Source organism: Mesoplodon densirostris, chromosome 3, assembly GCF_025265405.1.
Source record: "Mesoplodon densirostris isolate mMesDen1 chromosome 3, mMesDen1 primary haplotype, whole genome shotgun sequence".
In the NCBI taxonomy this organism is placed as follows: Eukaryota; Metazoa; Chordata; class Mammalia; order Artiodactyla; family Ziphiidae; genus Mesoplodon; species Mesoplodon densirostris.
In genome coordinates this window covers 139,897,881-139,914,379 of record NC_082663.1, presented here as the reverse complement: position 1 = coordinate 139,914,379, position 16,499 = coordinate 139,897,881, and the positions used below count along the sequence as shown (strand labels likewise).

The following is a 16,499-nucleotide window of genomic DNA, read 5'->3' as shown; positions in this document are numbered from 1 at the left end:
GGTCTCGAGTCTCGTAAACATGGCAACAGGGATTGTCTACTCTGTAGATGGGTAATTCAGTTACCAGTGTGAATCGTCCGGGGTTGGATGTTAGGAGAAAAAAATGTGTTGCCTAATACTTTTTTCTTAGACCCTACTTGATGCTGACGATGTCTTTATTGTACAGGCAAGAAGCAAGCTTTCCCAGCTGCACGAAAGCCACCAGGAAGCCCAGAGGAGTCTGGAGCAGTATGACGAGGTGCTCGACGGGGCCCACGGTGCCAGCTTGACCAACTTAGCAGAGCTGAGCGAGGGCGTCTCCCTGACAGAGAGGGGCGGTTTTGGAGCCATGGTAAAAGTTGAATAAATGTAAATGTAAAGGTCCTGGAATCAGGCCCCACATTGGGATCAGAGAAGGCCCTGTCCACTTGATCCAGCACTTGCCAGCCTTGATTCTGTTCAAGTGCAGGGTGTTTCTTGTTTTCACTGCTGCTTTGCGTGTCCCCACCAGCCCTGCAGCCTGGCATCCGGGCCCACACTCCATCCTGGTGTCTGGGACAAAGCCAAGGATAGGCCTGAATCCTTTCTAAGACCAGTTTGTAAAGACCTCCATCTCTGTGAGCTGATCACCCAAATTTGGAGGGCTTCCCAAACTAAACCAAAATTGGATCAACTCTCACACATTGTGAAACCCCACATCCTACTAATTGGGAGGTTGGAGGAATGTGTGTGTGTGTGTTTCTGTGTTTCTACAAGGAGCACCTTGAAAATCACACGTATAGGTAAAGATCAAGAACAATGACAGCCCTCCTGGGGTGTTGCTGTGTCACCTACGGATTGGCCTCTCTCCTGAAATCTTGAGACTTTGGCGCTTGGGTTCAAACCTCATGACCCTGGGGGTGCTGGTGAGGGGCCGTTGGCCTTACTTAGGTTTCTGCAGGCCCTCAGGCTGCTGACATCCAGCAGTGTTACTTTGTCCTTTGTTCCTGCTAGAGTCCGCCGACCATAGCAGCCCTGGGCCCTGGCGTGTGCCGTTTGCAGTTTATTCTGGCTGACGAGAGTGTCTTTGTGCATCTCTGTGCCGTTGTGGGAGCCAGTGGGACGCTGTTGGTCTCGGTGGTTTTGTTGTGCTCTGCTCCCAGAGCCTTTGACCGCGCGCCCTGCACTGCCATCTCTCTGTCCCAGGCTCTTGCTCCTGGCCCTGTTTGCCTCATGGATTCCTTCCCCTCCTTGTAATAATTCAGCCTCTCTGTCTCTCTTCCTGTGAGACTCGGCTCTTTCTGTGCATTTCTTGACTCATTTCTTTTCTCAGTAGCCAAGTACTCAGTCCCAAGGATTTATGGGGAAGCTTACGCCTCCTCCCCTGGATTGCAGAAGACGCTGTTGGTGTTCTCATCTGTCTCCTGTCTCTGGCCGGCACTGCCTCCCTCTGCCATTCACACATTCCTTTCCTCAGGGGATTGTAAACGAGTGAATTCCGTATCCGCTCCTGGGCCCATTGTCAGCTTTGTCAGCTTTACCGTCTAAACAGAGACTGTGAACGTTGCTTCTTCGTGAACCGCGTGAGGCAGAATTTCCTGCTTGGCTGTCTGTCTCAGAGTGTGCGTTTCAGCTTCATAGCCCTGCCCTTATTCTTCCGTCTGTCACTGGTACCCTCGCACGGCTCTTGGCTTGCCCTGTTCCACCTTAGTTCATGGAACAGCTCACTTTTAAACCCTCTCGCAGGCTTTGATAAGATTGGTTTCCTTGGATAAAAAGTTGACAGTGAAGTGGCAGTTTGAAAGCAGCGTGGGACTTCCCTCCCCGCTCCCGCCCCCCACAGATTTTTTTACCTTTATTTTTATTCATCTCATTAGCGGGCAAAGTTTACATGATAGTCAATTCATCTTGAAACGTCGACGTCACATATGTTACGTAGAAACTCAAAACCAGTGTTTGAGAGAAAAACTATTTTTATCTTGTACAAATACAGTTTTTGAAGCACTTTTTGGTTTGTTTCCATTTCTTAATAAACACTTTGAAGAGGGCTTTTTGTTTACTCCTGGACATTTCAGGACTGCTCCGGAGGAGAGGGACCTCTCTTAGTTCTCTTTGAGGGGGATGAAAGTGAGAAGTTCAGTTTCTTGAGAACAAGTGTAACCAAAGAGGTGCATCTAGAACTTTCTAAGTCTGGACGGTTTTACTAAAGTTACTAACTTTAGTGTTAGGCTCACATGATTTTACTTTGTCCAAGACAGCAGGATTCTTAAAGCCATATTTATTTCTTATCTGTCATCCACTGATGAGAATACTGGCCTCTTGTCCTTGGAGTCAGCACTCAGCCAACCGGTCTACTAGAGAGAAGGTAATAAATCATCCCAGACTTTAGTCTCGCCGAGAACTCATCATGAAAGATGGGCTTGTCTGTCACATCCAGCTCCTGGAGTGCTGGAGCCAGTTTTATTGACTCTCCAGAGCCGATTATTAAATAGGAATTTTGTAAGCTGTTATTCAACCTTTGGTAACTGGACGTCAACCATGGTGGGAGTAGCTACACCATGGGAATTGGCAGAGGCTAACAATCAGGGCTTTTTTTTTTTTTCCCCCCAGAGCGCTGGTTCACCAGCACACCACTGCCTAGCCCCCATCTAAAGGGAAGGAATGTCACCTAGATGCCCTTTCAGAGTTGTCATGTCTGTTTCCCAAGAAGTGCAGTAATTAAGACCAGAACTCATTGTTCGAGGTGTGCTCCCTCTGCCACAGGTGGGATCATTCATCCCGTGCTTGGCTGCTGCACTTGCATCTCCCAAGTGGGCAGATTGCTCCGTGCTCATTGGCAGGAGGTCAGTGGATGGTGGAGTTTACGGCCTCTCTGCACCAGGGGAAATCTAGTTTTCTGCTCTGGATCTGTGAAATGGCATCCAAACCACCTGTGGTTACCCTAACCACACGAATCCTGCCGGGGTCTTCTTAGGCTTCTCCTTTGAAGGGGAGGGAGCGGTTGCTGCCTCAGGCAAACAGTTGCTCCTGAGAGAGAGATTTCAGACTTGACTTTCCGCTCAGGGATTGCGGGGGCCAGACCCCCCAGGATCAGTCTCTTCTCTGCCATTGTCCACTGTTATTTGTCAGTCTTCCGAGTGGCAATTGAAAACATTATAAAAACAAAACCAAAACACAACCAGTTTGTACATCAGTGCTAATTAAAAACTAAATAGAAGCTTCCCCTCCGAGGCCAAGTTGTCATTCTTAACTCACTACTTTATCCACCTCATACATCATCTCTCTCTGTTCTTCTGGAACAGATACGTTCCTTCCCCCGGGCTGCAGTGTGAGAGGTTTATTTTCCACACCGGCCTCCTGGCTTCCTTAGATTAGGACTTCTCCGTCTCGTTGATCTGTGTCTCAGAACCCCATTGGGTGCTTGCTGGCGCGGGCATGTCACAGTAGTTAGCAGTACGACGTCCTTACTGAGTCCTTGCCCTGCTGCCAGACACGGTGCTTGCAGACATCGGTACTTACTTTCCTAAGAACCGGCTTATTTTCCCCACCTTGGGAAACCCTGTGGTTGGAGGCTCCAGATAATCTTTCTCAGGTAAGGAAAATCGTTCCGTATTCATCAGAGGGCAGGGGTGTTGGTCAGTCCTGAAGCCTTGGGCTTCCTGTTAGCCTGGTGCCTCTGAGATCCGTCCTGCTCCCTGAAGTCAACTGGCCCAGGGTGGTAGGAGCCTTGTCAGGAATCTTCCTTTGGCACCCTTGACGTCATTGCCCTGTATTTTCACGGAAGCCCAGCTCTTTAATCATTTGGTTTTGGTCAGTTGGAATAATGGCTGAGTTTGCCAGCCCCGAGGATGCTGACACATTTGCCAGATTCAGTGAGGATGTTGTGCTTTTTAATATCATAGTGAAACCTTCATGTTTTCACTGAGGGTGTGTCTTCATTAACCAAAATATCTCAGTATCTCTAAACCAAGTACACCGTCCCTATGTGTACTGTGAAACCTCTCCCCAGCCCTTTCAGGTCATTTTCCACTATAAAAACTTGCTCTTCAAAAGCAAGTTTTTTCCCCTTCTGATTTAAATATTCTTGTTTGTTTCTAGAAATAAGCACTTTTTAAAAAAAATGCAAAGTGTTGCATATGCTCTAGTAGTTCTAAATGCATAAGCACTCATTTCCTCTCAGGATGTAAATAGCCAGCATGTTTCTTGATGTGGAAAGGGCATTTTTTAAAATGCCCACATAGGTAACACACTCTGAGAAGGTGTTTGAGGGAGGCACACCTTTGAACAAGGCCTCTAGCTCTAGTTGTTGGTGGCTCGTTACATTTTCTTTCTGACATTTCCAAAAACATGACTTTTTTTCTGACTCGATTTTTTTTTTAATTTAATTGTGGTAAAAGGCACATAACGTAGAATTTACCATCTTAACCATTTTTCATTGTACAGTTCAGTAGTGTTAAGTATATTCACATTGTACTACTAAGCTCCAGAACTTTTTCATACCCATTAAACACCAACTCCCCATCCCCCCTCCCCCAATCCCTGGCACCCACTATTCTGCTTTCTCTCTCTATGAATTTGATGTCTCTAGGGACTTCATATAAGTAGAATTACACAATATTTGTCTTCTTGTGAGTGGCTTCTTTCACTTAGCATAATGTGTTCAGGGTTCATCTGTGTTGCATGTGTCAGAATTTCCTTTTTAAGGCTGAATAGTATTCCACTGTATGTAGATACTACATTTTGCTTATTCATTCATCCATCGGTGGGCGCTTGGGTTGCTTCCACTCAATGATTTTTAAATAAACTTTTAAATTTTAGAAGACTTAGAGAAAAGTTGCAGAGATGGTACAGAGAGTTCCCATGTACCCCACACCCAGCTTCTCCTAGTATTAACATCTTGTATGGTACATTTATCATAACTAATGAACCATTGTCGACATGTTATCATTAACTAAAGTCCATCTTCTATGTTTTTTTAAAAAAATTACTCTCTTTAGGGTCACATCACTTAGAGGGAAAATATACCAGTTAGGTATAGAATTCTATACTTTGCTTTAAATCTGAAATAATTAAATCCCTGTCCTGTCTCTTTACAAAATTATAGGACGATCCTTTCAAAAATAAAGCCTTGTTATTTAGCAACAACGCCCAAGAATTGCATCCGGATCCATTTCAGGCAGAAGACCCCTTCAAATCTGACCCATTTAAAGGAGCTGATCCCTTCAAAGGTATCTCATTTGGCACCCGCTTTATCATTGAAAGGCTGTTTTGTGCCCCCTAGGGTTGTCCAGTGACTAGAACAGTTAGGAGGAAAGAAATTCTTTGAGCCTAATGGGCCTCTTGAGTTTTTCACCCCACCTGGTTATCTAAAGAGCTGTGGTGTTGAGGGGAGGGGGTGGGAAGAGCTTCAGGCTCACCAAGAGACATCCACGTTCAAGGGCGGCCTGCTTGGCCCTGAGACTCTGCATGCTTCAGTTCCCATCCACCTCTCGGGATTGATAATCAGATGTAGTAGTGATTATGGAACCACCTAGTAAACAGCAGATCCCCACGTAAACATCTAAGGTCTTAACGTGGTGAGTTCATCCAGATCCACACACGAGTCAAGAATAACTAAGAAGAATTCTAGAAACAAGATTTCCTAAGTTTCTTCAGTTTTTGCAGAGCAAAACAGTATTTCCAAGAAGGCTATCTGTACTTTTCTGAGAAAAATGCCAGGGCAGGGAGAGGGCAGAGGGAGTGCCTTTCCAGTTTCAGATTTGGAGGGGAAGCACCTTAGTTCTGAGAGATGAGTCAGGCAGCTCCCGAAGCTCAGATGTACCATGTGGCTGAGGATGGGGCAGCTCCGGGGTCCCAGGTTCCTGGAGCCCTGGGAAGTGACGGGTAGGGGCGGGGGTGAGACAGGAGAGTAAAGCACTGTGTAGAAAGAGAGAGTGAATTCAGGCTTGCCCTACATTTTCCTTGACTTAGGCCCGTATTGAGCAGCCAACAATACTTTTCATTTTATCTTAGTTGTCCTCGCCATGACAAACTGCCTTAGTCAGTGGCTGCCCCTGCTTCCCTACTTTGCTCTACCAAGGTCATTTCTACCATAGACCTGAACGGTCCTCTCTTCTCTAAATCCAGGTGACCCGTTCCAGAGCGACCCCTTTGCCGAACAACAGACGGCTTCAACAGGTAAAAAAAAAAAAAGCCTTTGTTAAAAGAAACATTTTGTGGACTGGCTCTCAGAATATTCCCATTCCTAGTTCAGGTTGAGGGAAATGGGGAAACACCTTGCAGCCTCCTTTGCCAGGTCAGTTTCTGAAGGAACCTCCATTGTCCCTCCCTTTCACAGTCTGGTGCCCCTTCTTGCCAGTCGCACAGCATAATGAGAACTAGAACTAGAAAAGAAGCCCCTGATAGCTAGGCCACTGTTTGGACACTTGTGCCCGCTTGTGTCACCTGTGGTGGCATCAGGGTGTCCCGTTGGTACCCACATGTGGTGGCACTTCTGCCCACACATGCCAGGGAGTGGACTGGGAAGGACAGCGTCACATTGCATAAAAACCTAGCATCTTGTTCCCTGCCGGTGATGGTGGCTTGCCCCTCCTCTAGTCACCAGGCCCACACCCCACATTCGAGGAGAATGAACGCACCCTGGGCGTGGTGTTGGGATCATGCTGCCTATTTATCTAATTTTTTCCCTTGTATTTGTTTTTTCTATTGAGGTGAAATTCACATAACACAAAATTAACAAATTCACATAACACAGATTAACCACATTTCAGTGGTGTTTAGTTCATTCACTGTGTTATGCAGCCACTCCCCTCTGTGTAGCTCCAGAACATTTCCATCACCCCAAAAGGAGACCCTGTCCCCGTGAGCAGTCTCCCTAGTCCCACTCTCCAGCCCCTGCTTTCTGTCCTTATGGATTTACTCATATTATCTGTTCGTTCATATTATTTTAAAATCAAGTGTTATTGAGAGGTATAATAAACACACAACAGAACTCACCCATTTTAAGTGCAGAACTGGACAAGTTTTGACAAATGTGTATAGTTGTGTGAGAGAGAGAACATTTCCATTATCCCAGAAGGTTCCCTGGTCTCCCCCACCCCCTACCCCCCCAGGTCTCTGGCAACCACTGACCTGCTTTCTGCCACTGCGGTTTTTACCTTTTCTAGACTTTCATGTAAATAGTGCCAGTCAGTTGTGTGTTCTTTTATATTTGGGTTCTTTCACTAGGCATAATGTTTATTCATGGGGCGTTTTTTTTCTTCTTTCCAAAACACCTAGATCCATTCGGAGGGGATCCTTTCAAAGAAAACGACCCATTCCATGGCTCTGCCCCCGACGACTTCTTTAAGAAACAGACAAAGAACGACCCATTTACCTCAGACCCATTCACGAAAAACCCTTCCTTACCTTCAAAGGTGAGTGACCCCAGAAAGGCTGCCTTCTGGTGCTGCCCACGTGCATACTCTGCGTGTGTGAAGGCAGCCCTTTCCATTCCCCACCCTCCGTGGACCGAGTCAGGGCCTCCATCACTCAGACTGTGAGTGCTAAGCCTGACGAATGAGGGCTGTGCAAGGCCAGGGGATTCCCCAGGGGCTGGCTCGAAGGCCAAGCCTCGTTACTGCTTAGCAAGGTGACCGTTACTGCCTATCCCTACAGAGGCTTGCCCCACGAAGCGAGGTGTCACATCCAGCAGTCCAGTGAGCCCAAGTCAGGGCGCGCTGTGTCCTGAAGAGCTGTCATTCCTCTGTCCCTTTCTGTGCCCCTTTACTTCAGCTCAGGCCCACCTGCTGGGTTCTCTGCTCTATCGTCTGCCCCCAGTGCCACTCCACCTCCCAACAAAGACAAAATAGAGCACCACACGCTCCCACAGGTTTCCATGTGACTGCTCCTGCCATCTTCCTAGTGCAAAGCACTGATGGTGACACTGGCATCAGCCAGCCTCAGTGGGTCCCCGCCATGGCAGGAGGAAGTCCAGACCCACAGCCTGGCTGCACTTAGTATGCTCCCCCGCCCCCCAGCAAGTAGTAAACCATACGTTTTGCACGTTAGACTCAACAGACTGGTCTAAATTGGTGTAAATGAGAATTTAAAAAGCAAAAAGTAGCTTTGTGATTGAATAGAGAATTTTTGTGTCTAAGTGAGGGCAATGTATAGCCTTCCTTCACGTTCTAGGTGGCATCTCTGTCCCCACCTTACCCATTCCCTAGTTTTTCACTTCTCCATGGACCTACTGGTATGTATCACTGGCCCCAGAGCTCCTTGAAGGCAGGGATTAACCTGTAACATTTCTATCTGCAAGACCTGTCACGGGATCCACCCCCCTTTCATTGCTGGTGTTGGTGGTCTGTGATATCTATGTTTATCAATTTTGTCGATCTCTTCGGCTGTGTTAATTTTCTCTCGTGTTTGTTTCCTATTTCACTGATTTCTTCTCTTCATTATTTCCTTCCTCCCACTTTGCTCTTCTGTTTCTAACTTCTTAAGATACATCCTTAGGTCATCGATCTTGGATCTTCTTTTCTAATATGAGTGTTTAAAGCTATGCATTTCTTTTGAGGTGCTACTTTAGCTGCATTCCATACATTTTGATATGTTGTATCTTCATTGTCATTCATTTTGAGATATTTTCCAGTTTTCCTTGTGAATGCTCTGTTGAACCTGGATTATTTAAAGTATATTGTTTCATTTCGAGATACTTTTTTTTCCCCCTAGGTATTTTATAATACTGATTTCTAATTAAATCTACTGTTATTGGAGGACATATTTTGTATGTTTTTGGTCCTTTTAGATTTATTGAGACTCGTTTTATGGTCTGTGTTGGTGAACATGCTTTGTACACTTGAGAAGAATGTCTGTTTGCCATTGTTGGGTGTAACGTTCTGTGAATGCCAGTTAGGTCAAGGTGGTTGTTCTGATTGTCTATTTTTTCTTCCCTTTGGCCACGCCATGTGGCTTGCGGGATCTTAGTGCCCCGATCAGGGATTGAAGCCAGGCCTCGGCAGTGAAAGTGCCCAGTCCTAACCACTAGACTGCCAGGGAGTTCCCCTTTTTTCCTTTTTTTAAATGTAAGGTATAGTTGATTTACAATATTGTGTTAGTTTCTCATGTACAGTAGAGTGATTCAGTATACATATTATATATATATATATATATATATATATATATATACTTTTTCCATTATGGTTTGTTACAGGACTGGTCATCTATTTTTATGGTTTTTGTTTGTAAGCTCTACCAGTTGCTGAGAGAGGGGTGTTAAAATCTTCTCCTATGATTGCAGAATTGTCCATATCCTCCTTAATTCTGTCAAGTTTAACTTCATGTGTCTTGAAGCTCTTTCAGGTGCCTACACATTCATGATTGTTGTGTCATCCTGATTCAGTGGCCTTTTTTTTTTTTTTTTTTTTTTTTTTTTTTTTTTTTTTTTTTTGCGGTATGCGGGCCTCTCACTGCTGTGGTCTCCCCCGTTGCGGAGCACAGGCTCCGGACGCGCAGGCTCCGGACGTGCAGGCTCAGCGGCCATGGCTCACGGGCCCAGCCGCTCCGCGGCATATGGGATCCTCCCAGACCGGGGCACGAACCCGTATCCCCTGCATCGGCAGGCGGACTCTCAACCACTTGCGCCACCAGGGAGGCCCAGTGGCCTTTTTTTCATTATAAAGGGTTCCTTTTTTCCTCTGGTGCTTTGTCTTAATCTATTTTTATCACATATTAAAATAACCACCTCACTCTCCTTATGCGTAGTCTTTGCATGATATATCTTTTTTCATCCATTTACTTTCAACCTGTCTGGGAGTTGAAGGATGTCTTTTGTGTGTCGAGCATGTAGTTGGGCCTTGCTTTTCTATCCAGTCTGGAAATCTCTGCCTTCAAAATGGAGTGTCTAGTCTGTTAACATTTAATGCAATTATTGATATGGTTGGATTTAAGTCTACTATTTTATTATTTACTTTCTTTTATCCTCTGTATTTTATTCCTCTGTTCCCCTTCTTCTGTCTTCTTTTGGATTATTTGAATGTTTTCTAGAATTCCATTTTCTGGTATCTGTTGGCCTTTTTTAACCATACCTTTTTTCATTATTTCTTAGAGGTTGCTTTAAGGATTACCATATACACTGTTAACTTATCATGGGCTACTTGGAATTAATATTATGTCACTTAATGTAAAATGTAGAAAACTTGTAATCATATAGGTCCATTTATCCACCCTCCCCAAACAGTAGCATCTCTGTTATAGTTGTCCTATGAATGTAATACATCTAAATGTATTAAACTCCATAAGACAGTGTTTTAATTTTTGCTTTAATCCACTGTATGAATTCTAAAGAGGAAAAAATAGTTATGTTCTTTTCTCTGGCTGCCTTAAAGAGCCTCTCTTTACGTTTGCTTTTTAGTAGTTTGTGTAGGGTCTGGATATGTTTTCCTCTGTATTTATGCTGCTGAGCGTTTGCTGAAGTTCTTACATCCATAAATTATGTCTTTCACCAAATTTGGTAAGTTTTCTGCCATTATTTCTTTGAAAAAAATTTTTTTTCTATTCTATTCTCTCTCTCTTCTCTTTGTGGGATTCGAGTTACATAGATGTTAGACCTTTTGCTATTGTCTTTACAGGTCCCTGAGACTGTTTCTTTTCATTCTTTTTTTCCTCCTTTTTCTTCAGATTGGGTAATTTCTACTGATTTATCTTCAACTTCACTTACATTTTTCTGTCATTTGCTGGTTAGCTAACCTAGTGAAGTTTTTATTCTAGATATTGTACTTTACACTATTTGAGAATGTCCATGTTTCTTCTGTATAGTTTCCATTTCTCTACTAAGATCTCCTGTCTTTTTATTCATCTTAAGTGTTTTTTCCTTTATCTCATTAAACACAGTTATTGCTGCTTTAAAGTCATCCTCATCTGAGAATTCCAAAATCTGGGTCATCTTGAGATGGACTCCATTGATTGTCTTTTCCCTTGAGAACCACATTTTTCAGGTTCTCTCTGTATGTTGAATAACTTAAAAATATATTCTATGCATTGTGAGTGCTCTGTTGTGGAGACTGGATTCTGTTGCATTCCTCCAAAGAGTGTGGATGGTTTTATTTCAGCAGGCAACTAACTTGGTGAGACTTGTATTGCAAACTCTCCCTCTCTCACCTGTGGTTTCATTCCTGTGGCCTTAGCTGTAGGCTGCTCTGAGTCTGCCCACCCACACACAGTGTAGGGGTGAGCCTGAGACGTGGACAGAGCTTGTCATGGAATTTGGGGCTCCCATTCTCTGCCTCTCCTTTCTAGATCCCACATCCCTTTCTCATGGCTGTGGTTGTCCTGGGGCTCCCTCCTCTGAGCTTCAGTCCAGAAAGACAGTGAGTTTTCTATTGGAGTCATAGCTCCCCCATACTCTCAGACTGTAGCTGTCAAAAGGGAAAGCTCGGGAGTTTCCTGGTCTAGTGGTTAGGACTTGGTGTTTTCACTGCTGTGGCCCGGGTTCAATCCCCAGTCGGGGAACTGAGATCCCGCAAGCTGAGCAGCGCGGCCAAGATAAAAACAACCACAGGGAAAGAAAAAAAAAACAAAACGGAAAACTCAATCTTGTACTGCTTTTTCTGCCAAGTTTCAATTCTTTTCCAAAGTCTTCCTGCTTTGGTTCACTTCCTGGGTCTTCAGGTGATGACTTTTTTTTTTTTTTTTCCCAGTTCAGAGTGTTTATAGGTGTTATCTGCAGGAGGGGTTGGTCTGTTGGGACTTAACTCTGCCAGGATTTAGTTAAATCATTATATCCTCCCCAAGGCTGGGCAGCAGATGTGGTGCATATAGATGTCAAGAAAGTTTGTGGTTGAATGAATGGATGATGAACAAAGGAACTGCTTTTCACTCTCTCCTCTCTCCTTTCACTCAGCTCGACCCCTTTGAATCCAGTGATCCTTTTTCATCCTCCAGTGTCTCCTCAAAAGGATCAGGTGAGACTGATGGCTTATTTTCCTTCTCACTCTTCCTCGGGCAGTGGAACGGCCCACCCATTTCCAAATCTGGTGTGTCCTCAGTGTTTCTGTCATTAGTAAGTGGACTCAGATCCTCGCCTGAGGCAGTGCAGCCAAAGCCATTCCCCTCTGGCTGCTCATCTTTCTGAGCAAGAGCTGGCATCTTACTGGATGGAAAGGAAGCTTGGCGGTAGGGATTAATTTAGTAATAACACCAATGTATTAGTTACTCTTTGCTCAGTGCTCCTTATGAATCTTTGGTTCTAACCTTTGGATTTTTTTTCCTAAAGGAATCCAAAGTTCTACTGAGGCTTGTGCTATGGGCACTGGATTTGAGGGAACCTCCCCTCATAGCATAAAACTCTTAGGTGTGCCTTTAAGGGAGGGGAGCGTTTGCAGACTCCCCCTTGCTTTTGGAAACAGGTTCCACTTGGTACTGCCGCCTTGCCTAACATCTTGCACTTGTTAGTTACAGAGTTTGATTTCGTAGGTGAGCTCGTGGGTTATTCTGGACAAATCGCACCACCCACCAAAGGAGAAAGCTCAGCAAAAATCTCTACCTGCAGATGACCTCCCCACATAAATCATGTGGGTGGCTGGTCGCCTCCCTCTCACTCTCCCTCCTGATCCAGCAGGACAGACAGCAGGCTCTCCTTCCACAGGGTGCTTGTCACTCCTTTGGTGACGGTGAACGATGCTGGCTTGCAGCACAGCCACAGGGCAGAGTCCCTCTGGCTCTCCCTGCGCCGGCTCTCGTGGCCGCAAACCATCTGGCTGAGCTGCACCAACCATGAGCCAGAGTGGGCGGGGGCAGGGGGCCTTGTTGAGGACTTGCACCCGATTCACCACCCCATCAAACAAACGTGACCTCCATGGATCTCCTGCTTTGGGAGCCATTGAGAACCAAGAGGTGACACTTTCCCCTGCTCCCAGGAGGCGTGTTCTGTGAATGCCCTGTAACTCTTCCTCTGCTGGTGCTGCTTGCAGGTCCCTTTGGAACCTTAGACCCCTTCGGAAGTGGGTCCTTCAATAGTGCTGAGGGCTTTGCCGACTTCAGCCAGATGTCCAAGGTAAAGCCCTTCCCACGGAGCCCCTGTGCCTCTGCCAGTGTCCTTGTGCCTCTTGTCATGGTCTTGTCGTGGGCTGCCAGGTGTAACTGTTTAATGCCACATATATATTTCTTTGGCACCTGTCAAACTCTGAAATGTATCCTCATGTGTGGTCGTGAGTCAGCAGACGGGGTCTAGAAAGTGCCCATGGCTGTGGCTGGACCCACTTCCCTTTCTCCAAGCGAAACTGCCAGAGCCCTGAGTCCACCCCCGAGGCGTAAGTGCTGCGGGCTCCCCGCTACTGCCACTGGTGTCTGATGGCAGTCAGACCTCAGGTGATAAAGTCGACTCTGTGGCTGAACAAAGTTGAGAAGGTCTTGGGCCCTGAGGGCCAGGCCTGGCGTGCAGCCTGCTGAGGCTGGAACCATGGGCCATGGGCCAGAAGGCGGGAGGTGTGTCTGGAGCTGCCCATGGACAGAACCCGAGAAGGATGTGGAAATCGAGGGCTAGGCTCGGTGAATAAATATGCAGGTGAAAAGTGAGCCATTCAGGAAGGACGATAGTCACTCCTGGTTGGACTGGATGGTGTCTACGCGGCCATAGTTACATAAACTGACTGTGGATGTAGTCCCGCAGATGGTGTTAGAGCTCTTTCGAGAGGGGCTTGGAGGGTGGTGCTTAACGTAGCAGGAAGTCAATAGATATGTCCAAAATGGACAGATCAAGAAATAAGAGTAGAAGCCCACGACTGAGAGGTAAATTCCAGAAGAAACTGCTAAGAAGTCGAAAATGTTGGCCTAGGTGAGTAGGTCTGCTGTTCTTTGTTCTAACCTTTAGTGCCCCTTGGTTTTGACCGTGAGCCTGTGTTTCTTTGCCAAGAATTAAGGGAAGCAGCATTAGGTGTGCGCATCTTGGCCTCGGTGGGTGAGGGTGGGATCCCTCACAAATAAAGAGCTGCATGTGGCACAGCCTGTGGCCGCGGAGCCATAAAGCCCTGCATTCTTTGTTTAGTCCACCTGTCTTTCCCAGCCGCCTGCTCTAGCCCAGGTACTGTGAGCACTGGGGGGCGACCACATTCAGATACGGTTCCTGGCTCCTCGCTGGTGGGGGTGGGGTGGGGAGGGAGCCCCCCGGAGTGTGTGGGATGGGCACCCACGGTGGGGAGTCCTGGGCCCCCGGCACCACTCCCCCCGCATGCCAGCTCCTCAGGGCATCCTGCGTGCTTCCTCCACGTTCACTCAGCCCGTGGGGCTCACGACTGTCTGGGCGCTGATTACTCGTGGTTAGCAACATGTGATTGTGGTGCGTGGCTTCCGAGAAACATTTGGGATTTTGTTTATGTTTTCAAAGAAACGCGCGAGTATAAACTGTTGAGGTAGCAAATGTAGCTTCTGGCCAGAGGCAGAGCATCTGTTTGCCCATTGGCCGCCGCAGAAGGGAGCCCAGAGGTGCTGGAGTTTCGGCCTCTCTCCTTCCAGTGCCTGGAGGGAATGAGCCTCCATCGCTCGTATGGGAACTGTGACGCTGACGGTCGGGGCGCCATCTGGGATCAGCCAGAAGGGACCAGGGCCTGAGACTTGCCCTCATGTTTGCCTGTCACTGCGTAGCTGTTACACACACTCCTTGAGTGGAGCTGTGTGTCCTTGTCTTCTGTCCGTGCTTAGCGAGTGGAAAACCATCCCCTGAAATGAGAAAACTTCTGCCACACGGGGGCGGCAGTCTCCAGGGAAGGGGTTCGCACTGTATTCTCAAGTTGGCACAAGTGGGCCCTCTCCCTGCTCAAGGCCGAGGAGGGAGTGAGAGCTAGCAGTGCCCCCAAGCTGGGACAAGGACAAGGGCATGAACAGGGTCCTCTGTTTCAAGAAGCACCTGAGTTGAGGCTGTGTGTGGGGTGGCCAGCCTGGCGGGGCCCCGGATGGCAGGAACGGCCGCGTCTCCCTCCTCCAGGCAGTGCCTGCGTTTCTCATAGCTGCAGAAACACCCCAGAGCCGGGCAGTTCAGAACCTGGCCCTTCCCTCCTTCTGCCCGTTCTAACCTAAAGTTGCATTTTCCCTTTTCTAATTCCGCTTTCCCTCTCCTTGTCCTCGTGTCCCAGATCAGGCTGCACACACGTGCACTTGTGACTTCAGGGCCAGTGCCCCTTCCTGTTCGTGGCGCTGGGCGGGACGGAGCTGGATGGGGCCATGGAAAGTTTGTCTCCAGTACTCCATTGTTTTGTTTCCATGATTCCATCAGCTCCTGATCTCATGCCACTTGCCCAACTGAATACAGGGCCCTAGCCTCATAGGTCTCTGTTTTTCCCTTTTGGTTCCCTTTCTGTTTTTCAAGAACAACATTGTGTATATAAATAAAATGCTGAAGGAAATGAAAGTAAAGTGGCAAGAAGGTGTTTTTTTTTTTTTTTTGACTTCTTGGTTTGTGTGTGTGTGTGTGTGTGTGTGTGTTTTAACATCGCTATCTTTTCTCCACCTGAGTGGGGTGGGGAGGCAGTGCACGCTGGCGGTGCATGCTGGCTCCCTTTCTTAACTTCACCCTAAATTAGAGTGTCCTCCCTCTGCCTGGCAGTGCTAGAGGAGAGTGCCAGCCAGCAGTCTGACTCCAGTAGATTCCTTTGGGAAGTTCTCTGGGCTTGCACCCTTTGTTGAGGTCCCTCAACACCTGAGAAGATTTTTCTAGACAGTATTACCTTGCTTTAAGAACACATTCCCCAAAATAGATTTCAGAGGGCATCTGAGAATAAAAACAAGACTCTAACTTAATTATTTCACTCCTCCTGCCCCCCCAAAAAAACCACCTATGAAATACTTGACTGCCCATTGTCAGCCCATTTTCAGTTGTTTTTCAAGCATGCATCCCTATTTAGGTCTTTTTTTTTTTTTTTAAAGTTGAGAGTCGTTTGCTTTAAATCAATTCTTTAAACCGTGAATCTCTTAGAGCTGCTTCTCATATAGTAGCTTTTCTGTCTGTCCTTTTTTCTTTTTCTTTCTTTTTTTTTTTTTTTGGAGCACACTTCACTCTAGCCCAGCCAGAAAGCCCCTACCGGCTTTACTGAAACCCCTCTAAAAATAGCAACTTTCCCTGAAGCCGCAGCCTGGGTAGGAACCAGTCAGGTCCCAAAGGAAGCTTCTTGGGAAACTTCAAGTCATGAAAATTAGGATTCGGAAATGACGCAGGCTTTTTGGTGTCAGAAGTGATATAATTCCCTGCTGTGGGCGAACCAGGCGCTTACAGTTGGAACCCTTTCACCTTGGAGCGGGCCCACTGGCTCCGTGGGTTTAGACAGACAAGGGGGCGGAGAGTCGGCTTGGCCCGTGGAGTCTCCAGCCAGCCGGGAGGCTCACTGCAGCTCGCGCTCCAGGCTGGGGGTTGCACGGGCTGAGTGGACAAGGGCCCCGTGCACCCCACAACTCTGGGGGGGGGTCACGTGCAGAGAGCCCTGGGTGTCCCTCTACACCCTTCCCCAGAGCTGGCACCTTCGCAGCACCCAAGACAAGAACTGGGGCCCACTCAGGGGCCTCGGGGGCTGGTC

At 47.1% G+C, this 16,499-nt stretch overlaps 1 protein-coding gene across 11 annotated transcripts in view; it reads left to right on the top strand.

Moving 5' to 3' along the window:
- The window catches only part of EPS15L1 (epidermal growth factor receptor pathway substrate 15 like 1), a 100,349-nt gene that overhangs the window by 59,567 nt on the left and 24,283 nt on the right, over positions 1-16,499 (top strand). For 9 of the 11 annotated variants that reach the window (XM_060093821.1, XM_060093824.1, XM_060093819.1 and 6 more), the window contains 6 exons: positions 167-331; positions 5,063-5,186; positions 6,085-6,135; positions 7,237-7,373; positions 11,840-11,900; positions 12,909-12,991. In XM_060093821.1, the coding sequence (XP_059949804.1) occupies positions 167-331; positions 5,063-5,186; positions 6,085-6,135; positions 7,237-7,373; positions 11,840-11,900; positions 12,909-12,991 (621 nt within the window). The remainder of the gene's footprint in view (positions 1-166; positions 332-5,062; positions 5,187-6,084; positions 6,136-7,236; positions 7,374-11,839; positions 11,901-12,908; positions 12,992-16,499) is intronic. The other 2 variants (XM_060093822.1, XM_060093820.1) reach the window with 1 other exon arrangement.